The sequence below is a fragment of the Hipposideros armiger genome, unplaced genomic scaffold, assembly GCF_001890085.2.
Source record: "Hipposideros armiger isolate ML-2016 unplaced genomic scaffold, ASM189008v1 scaffold_423, whole genome shotgun sequence".
NCBI classification, from domain to species: domain Eukaryota; kingdom Metazoa; phylum Chordata; class Mammalia; order Chiroptera; family Hipposideridae; genus Hipposideros; species Hipposideros armiger.
In genome coordinates this window covers 1520761-1528713 of record NW_017731773.1, presented here as the reverse complement: position 1 = coordinate 1528713, position 7953 = coordinate 1520761, and the positions used below count along the sequence as shown (strand labels likewise).

At 48.3% G+C, this 7953-nt stretch overlaps 1 protein-coding gene across 1 annotated transcript in view; it reads right to left on the bottom strand.

Moving 5' to 3' along the window:
* CNGB1 (cyclic nucleotide gated channel subunit beta 1) overlaps positions 1–7953 on the bottom strand; it is a 77707-nt gene that overhangs the window by 7875 nt on the left and 61879 nt on the right. The window contains exons 26-27 of the mRNA XM_019664463.1: positions 2408–2526; positions 2001–2147 (exon numbers count right to left, since the gene is read on the bottom strand). Of these exons, the coding sequence (XP_019520008.1) occupies positions 2001–2147; positions 2408–2526 (266 nt within the window). The remainder of the gene's footprint in view (positions 1–2000; positions 2148–2407; positions 2527–7953) is intronic.

Below are 7953 nucleotides of genomic sequence, written 5' to 3'. Positions count from 1 at the left end.
TCCACTCAAAATACAGAGTTTGTTATATGGGCAGTCTATCTGAAGTGTACCTGGCGTATAAGACGACCCCCCACTTGGAGGCATATTTTTCAGGGCCAAAAAATCGTCTCATACGCCGGCAAATACGGTAAGCCACAATAAGTCATTCCTCTGTGTACAACCCTGCATAGCTCCCATCTCCCTCAGAGGAAAAGCCAGAGCCATCCTGAGGCTTCACCTACAAGGCTCTACCCCACCTCATCCCCTCAATTTCTCCCATTCCATATCAAGTGATGTTCATTTTCTCTCTGGTCCACACACACACTGAGCCTGCACCTCATCAGGGCCTTCGCACTTACTGTTCCCTCTGCCTGGCATGCTGTTCCCTGCAGGCAGTGCCCCCAGCTCACTCCTTCATTCTGTGCAGGTCTTGGTTGAAATGCCACCTCCTTGGAATGGCTTTTCCTGACCAACTTTTCTCACATAGCTTCCTCGATCAACTTGTGTCCTCATGTGCCTTTAGATTTCCTCATAGCCCTTATCCCCAGCTGACACATCACATAATCATTCATGTCTCCATTGTTGGTCTCCCCAACTAGAATGTCAGCTTTGTTTGGTTCCTGCTGTGTCCCCAGAGTCTTGAACTACGTACTCAATAAATTATTGTGCTGTATGAATAGATAAATGTGGTAAGTTTGTTCCTTTCGTCATGACTACTCTCTGTGCAGTTTGTTCATGGTGTCATTTCATAGAATGAAGTGGAAGATAAGAATATGTGAAAAAAGGCAAGGGAGAAAGCCAGACATGTGGATTAAAAAGGTTTTACCCAATGGAAAAATTATAGAGGGAATTGAATGGATAAAGAGGAACAATGATTAACATTTTTAGGGAGCTCTCCCATGTGTCAGGCACCCTGCTGGAGACATTCACACACACTGTTTTATTTAATCTTCTCAACAACAAAGTAGAGGGTGGTTACCCTTATTTCATAGTGGAGAAAACTGAGACCAGAAAAGTTAAGTAACTTTTCCAAGGTCACACAGCCAGTACCACACATGGGTGAGATTTGAGCTCTGTCAGCTTCCTAAGCCTATTGTGGGTTTTCTACCACACCACGTGGCCTCTGTCACTCAATTAACAACCTGATCTCAATGGTTTGAAAGCAAAAATCTGTTTTTCCAAGAAATTACCTACTCCCCAACCACACAACATGCATATGCACAAAGTGATTCATTGCAGCACTGTTTATATTGCAAAATATTGGAGATAGCCTGCATGCCCACTCACAGGGACGCTCTGCAACTGTCAAAAGGAAGAGGATGCTGTCTATGGGCTGATGGAGAATGCATTTCAGGATTTGTGGCTACCATGAAACAAAAGTGCAAAAGAAAATCTACAGTGTGCTACCTTTTGTGCAAGATAGGAAGGGAAAAAAAATATTCGCCAACCGGCAAGTGTTTGCCAAAGGAAACACAGGAAGGAAAAAGCAGAAACTGAGATTGGGTTCCGGTGGTGGCAACAGGTAGGGGGAGAATATTGTTTCATATATTGTAGCAGTTTGACTTTTGGTACCATGTTAATGTTCTACCTATTCAAAACAACAAAAAACCCTCAAAGGTCGGGTGGGAAGACCCTGGAATGGAATGCAAACTGAAACCCATGAACCCTGCTGTATTTCAAATGACCAAAACAACCACCTTGAGGGGAGGAAAGGCAAACAAATCCAAGTAGCCCTCAACATACGCTTATGTCACATGTCCTCAGGCCACAGACACTCTACTTGGTCATGTGTGAAAACAAGAACAAAGCACAAAAGAAAAGCTACAAGGTGCTACTGTTTTTGTGCAAGACAGAAAAGGAAATAAGAAAATATTCGCGGACCTGCCTATTTTTGCAAAAGGAAACACAGGAAGGAAAAAGCAGAAACTTGAGATTGGGCTCTTTCTTTTCTCCATTGGTACCGGATAGTAAAAATAGTAAAAATAGATGTTTTTTTTTTTTAATTAACAAAACAAACGTACCTGGCCTTCTTCCGGAGTAACTTCTGAGACTCAGGATAATGCACCAAAATTTCATTCAGGTCCTTCTTATCCAGAATGAAAAGGTTGGTAAACCCGTGGGCCACCACGTTGGCTGTGCGCCGATTTCCGCCCCCAACAGCCAGCAAGCTGGGGTGAGAAGGGAGCGGGGTGAGACCCTTCAGAAGCTGTGGTCCTGACCGGACTAAAATCTTCATTTCCGGCCCTGTATCCAGCTCAATGGCGGCCACACACAGATGAGAGCCTGGGCCTCCCCTGCCTACGTCAGCAGGTGCCGGGGCTGCATCCACACCGGTTTCTGCAGACCCACCCAAGGGCCCTTGAGGAGGAGGTGCCACCCACTGGCCATTCCACCCCCTGCCCCAGCCTTTGCCCAGGTCCCCTCTGACCTTATTTCTCCAAACACAGATCCAGCTTTCAGCATCACCAGCACAGACTTCCCATCGGGGCCACCCAAGACCTGCACCTGTCCCGCCTGGATGATGTACATCTCTCGGCCTATCTCCCCCTGAAACAGAGAAGGGGCGAGTCCCTCTGCCATCATCAAAAGTGACCACGGGGCCGGCCGAGTGGCGTGATGGCTAAGAACTCGCTTGGGACGCCAGAGGGCCCCGGTTCGGATCCCACATATGAGGGCCAGTGACACTGCCCTCCACAGCTAAGATGCTGAACAACAGCTCAACCTGGAGCTGGGCTGCCGTGAGTCGCTGGCGACGGCGTAGGCTGCAGTCCCTGTGGCAGTGGGTTGCCATGGGCTACTGTGTGTGGCCAGCAGCCAGCGTGAGCTGCCAAGAGCCACCGTGAGTGGCCGTCCAGTGCCCGGCAACCAATCTGCCTCAGCCGGGAAGAGTGCAATGATCATAATTCCAACATGGGCGAGTGAAGCAATGTCCTCCACAACTAGACTGAAGAATTAAAAAAAAAAAGGACAGCAACTTATCTGTTCCCCTTCCCCCAACTCCCTAATAAAAATCTTAAAAATAATAATAAAAATTAAAAAATTAAAATAACATTGATGAAGATTTCCTAGGGGACATGCCAGCTATCATCCAGGTGATTCTGATTTCCATCTGGAGTTTGCACCGGATGCAGAAGGACCATGGACTTGAATCCCTCACCTTAGGCTCAAATAGTCATGTCCTGGGAGATGTGCTGAAACGTTAGGTGTGTGAGTGATGCACACTCACTACTGCCATGTGAACCAAAGTACCAACCTCACCTCTGCATCTGGGGTGAAACCTGGGCTGTGGATCCACCTTCCCCACTGGCTCTAAGCCACCTCAGCAGCCCCCCGGAAGCTGGCGCCTGTCACATAAGACTGGGGACACTTCCAGTTTCCTCTTCCCTCTTGGCATCCAGGAAGCTCGGCTGCAGGGTCCATGCTCGAGTCCAGCAGGACGTGCTTTCTTTTCATCAGGATGCTTGCATTCTTCCTACTTTTTTGCTGCCCTGTTTCTCTGGGTTATTAAGGAGATTGCATGTGTCTCTTTTGCAATTCCCTCATTGCCATTTTGGGGAAGAAACATCAGGCATCACGTAAGAAGAGAGATGAATTTAATTGGTCCACCAGAAAAACTCATTTGAAGGATCCTGAGTGCTTTGACTTGCCTGTCCACACTGGTCCCATTAGAGGACAAGTGGCAGGGACACTGGCTCTGCCCTAGCAGCAGGAAGAATGGCCGTAATGACACTGAGCAACAACTAACGATGAAACAGGTGTTGGGCTTCACATTCAAATCCATCCCTGGTACTTCCTGGCCCCTGTGACCTTTAGCAAGTCACCCGAGCTTTCCAAGTCTTAGCTTCCCCATCTTTTAGATGGAGATCATCATAAAGTAGAAGTCCCTCTGAGGAGTCTCTATAATTACTGAAAGCATAGACAGTGGAAACAGACTGTCTGGGTTCACATGCAGACTCTACTCCTTCCTACCCGTGTGACCTTGGGCAAATTACTTAACTTCTCTGTGCCTCAGACTTCTCATTTATAAAATGCTGGTACTACCAACACTCACCTGGCACTTGTAAAGCTTCCAGAACAATACCTAACACACGGCACCACTAAGAAGCACTAACAATTGTAAGGAATTTGCATCTCCCCTTGGGACTCCCGCCACCCACCGCCAATGCCTCCCATGCCCAGTGCAGCTCAGGGCAGAAGTGAATGTGCCAGTGCTGGTGGTGGTGCAGGGCAGGGAGGAGTTGAAGGCCTTGGATGGGGAAGCTCACTCGTCTTACCTTCAGACAGCGCGGCAAGCGCAGGAGGGGCTTCACACCGAGTTTCAAGTAGAGGAAGTCCAAGGGCAGCAGACAGAGCACGTCCATCTGAAAGCCCAGTGGGATGCCGCAGTGTGTAAAACAGGAAACCCCAGGGTTGTGGGATGGGGTGAGTGACCAGGCCTCTACCTTCCGTAGACAGGTGAGCTCAGAATGCCCCAGGAGGGCCTAAAACGAGGGCAGATGGCATCCCACATACACGCCTCTGTTTAGCTGCCCAGCCTGTGCCAGTTCTGGGGGAACTACATCACACCAACCCCAAGGCACCCAGGGCCCCCTGAGATGCCACCTTCCGAGACCCCGTGGACACTTGCATCCCTGGCACACACCTTAAAGCGGGGAGATTTCAGGTAGTTATTGCGCATCTCTTTTTTGTCAGTCTGGAAGAAAATGGAATAATGACCTTGAAATGGCCTGAGAGCTTAATCCCTTAATCCCTTGGGAGCAACGATGGAAATCCCAGACACCCTCCCCCTTTCTGCCAGAGTAACAGCCCCAAGAAAGAGAGCTCAAAGGACCAGCTGAGCTCCAGTGAAAGCCTCACAGTCAATAGATGGGGGGTCAAGCCCCCAGTAGGGCAGGAGCTGTCCAAGGTCACTCAGCTAGATTCCAACTGCTGAGATGGAAGGCAAGGCTACTGAGCACCTTTTCTCAGCATGTTAGCCTTACCTGGCCTTATTTACTGAGGAGCTGGCAACGGCTCTGATCAGACCAGGAGAGGGGTTGCCCAGGAAATGCTTTTTCTTCTAAATTGTTTTAGAGGCAAAACCTCCACTTGTCTGCACACAGAGGAGCAGGTGCTGCCAGTGTGGAAGTTTAAAAAGTGAGCTGCACAGGGAGACAGGAACCACATCTGCTTCTGTCAAGTCCCAGTCAGGACTTCAGTCCCCTCCCTGGTAAGTAGGGCCTACACCAGAACACGAGGTCTTAAACTGGTCCAAGTATCGTGTTCTTTGTGGGTCCCCCAGGAAATGTCGATTGCCAGCAGCTACCTGGGCTGAGCACTCTGCATGCATCACCTCAGTCAGTCCTCGCAGTAATGCTANCGGCGACTGATCTGCCTCACCAGGGAAGAGCGCAATGATGGTGCCAACTTGGGCCAGTGAAGCAGTGTCCTCCACAACTAGATTGAAGAACAAAATGACAGCAACTTGTCTGTTCCCCTTCCCCTAATTCCCCAGTACTGTTCCCATCCCCACAATTACCCAATAAAACTCTTTAAAAAAAAAAAAAGTGACCACGGAAGCAGCAGAGCTGGGCCCAGCCCTGCCACAGACTTGGTGTATGTTTGGAGGTCTCGGTCTCCCTATCTGTGGATTGGGAAGACTGACCACCCCTCCAGCCTGCCTAACTAACAGGATTACAGTGGAGAATTAGTGGGGTGATGAAAAGGAAAGTGCTAGATGTAATGGTGCAGGTGTAATGGTATTCTGCATATTCCCAATTACACACATGGACGAGGGTCCAGGGGCATAGAAAATCTAGCAGTGCTTTATACACTAAACTGATACGTGTGCCAGCACATGTCACATCAGGAGTTCAGTAAGCATTTTCTAACTGAAATAGGAACAGTAAAAATGTCATGACACTTAACGTGATACTTTTCTGTGCCAGCCACTGTTCTAAGTGCTTTATGTGGCTGAGCCTGTTTAATTCTCAACAGCCCCAGGAGCTAGAAACCCTTCAGCCAAGGTCACAAAGCTAGGCAGAGCTGGGATTTGAACCCAGAGAGTCTGGTTCCAGAGTTCATAGTTGTGATGGGTTGAATTATGTCTCCCCACCCCAACCAATCCATCTGTTGAAATCCTAACCCCCCAGTTCCTCAGAATGTGACCTTATTTGGAAATAGTGTCATTGCAGATATAATTAGTTAAATTAAGATGAGGTCACCCAGGTGTCAGGTGGGCCCTGAATCCAATATGACTGGGGTCCTTGAAAAAGGGACATTTGAACACAGAGACAGGCACAGGGAAGGCTATGTGAAGAGACACAGGGAAAAGACACCATCTACAAGCCAAGGAGAGAAGCCTGGAGCAGATCCTTCCTTCACAGCCCTCAGAAGGAACCAGTCCAACAAACGCCTTGATCTTGGACTTCTAGCCTCCAGAACATACAGTTCTGTTGTTTAAGCCACCCAGTTTGTGGTGCCTCGTTACAGCAGCCATAGCAAATTAATGCAATGGTCTTAATCTCAGATTAAACTGAATAAATGAATGAATGGATGAATGAATGAATGAATAGCTTGCTTTGGACTGCAATCAGAAATACCCAGTCTACCACACAATTCCCATCCTTGTGGCCTCACAGGTGTCTGCCCTGGCCTGGTCTCACCAGCCATGCTTAAAGTGAGAGAGACCAAGGACAGGTAAGTAGATTCGATTTTTGATTCATTGACATACGTTTCCTGGGTATCTCACACGTGTATGACCTTCTTAACAAAAAGGAAGAGCGTTTGATTTCCCCATGTCCAACTTGATATAGAACTGAAGTGTGAGGGGTTTAAAGAGTTCACCCTCACCTCAATAACCAACCTGGGAATGTGGTTAAGCGGGGTGGCCTGGGGATGTCTCAGTAAAATCATCACAGAGCAAAACTGGACAGCAGAGGGCGCCATTCATACGTGCTCACCAAACGCTCACTTCAACTTGCAACTGCAAACTCCCCAGCAACCTGATGCATTTTTCCTCGTTGGAAGCAAATTCTACATCACCCATAAGGATGATAGATAGCAGCTGCAATGGCACTGACTCTGTGCCAGGCACAATGCTAAACTCCATGTGCATATCTTGTTCAATTTGCACAACCACTCCATGAGAGAGGCACTTTCAATATCCCTGCTTTACCCATGAGAAGAAAGAAACTCAGAGAGAAACACTTTCCCAAGTCCGCTCAGCTAGGAAGTAGCTCCAGTGTCAGACAAATCACTCTATTGCACCCAAATCCTTCTTGACCTCTAAAGCTGTATCTTTAAATTCTCGGCCATCTACAGCACACTTTCCCCTTCCTCTCCCAGCTCTCTGCTTCCAGAAACTTCAATGAAGCATATCACTTGGAAACAGGCGCTTTCTTGGGCTGGGGGGCTCCTGAATCTTACAGGGGTGGCTTGAGCAATATTTTCACCCCGATACACACACTCGGCTTATTAACAGCTTTGTAACAAGAGGCCTGAAATCTGGCCCCTGTTCCCCCACCCCTGACCACTCACTTACTAAGTGACCTTGATCTCACCTTGAATCCCAAAGAGTGGGAGCAAAAAGTGCCCTCGACACTGTCTAGCCCTGGGAGTCAAACCCAAATGTTTTCCCAGATCAGGTGGATGATGTAAAGGAGCAAAGGTGTGGGGCACTGTGCAACGGCGGGGCTGCAGCATCAGGAGAGAGCACGAAGTCCTCTTTGAAGGGCAGCTGCTCCCCCACCCTCGTTGACTCTAGCTATTTGAGAAAGCGGGATTCAGTGTCAGCAGATTTTCTGTTTTCAGCCAGAAATCTGGATTTTTATATAAAATCCCTCCACTTTTAAAGGTTGGTGATTAATTCAACTTTTTTTTTTTTTTAAGAATAGGCAAAACAGGGCCGGCCGAGTGGCGCGATGGTTAAGAACTGGCTTGGAATGCCAGAGGGCCCTGGTTTGGATCCCACATATGAGGGCCAGTGACACTGCC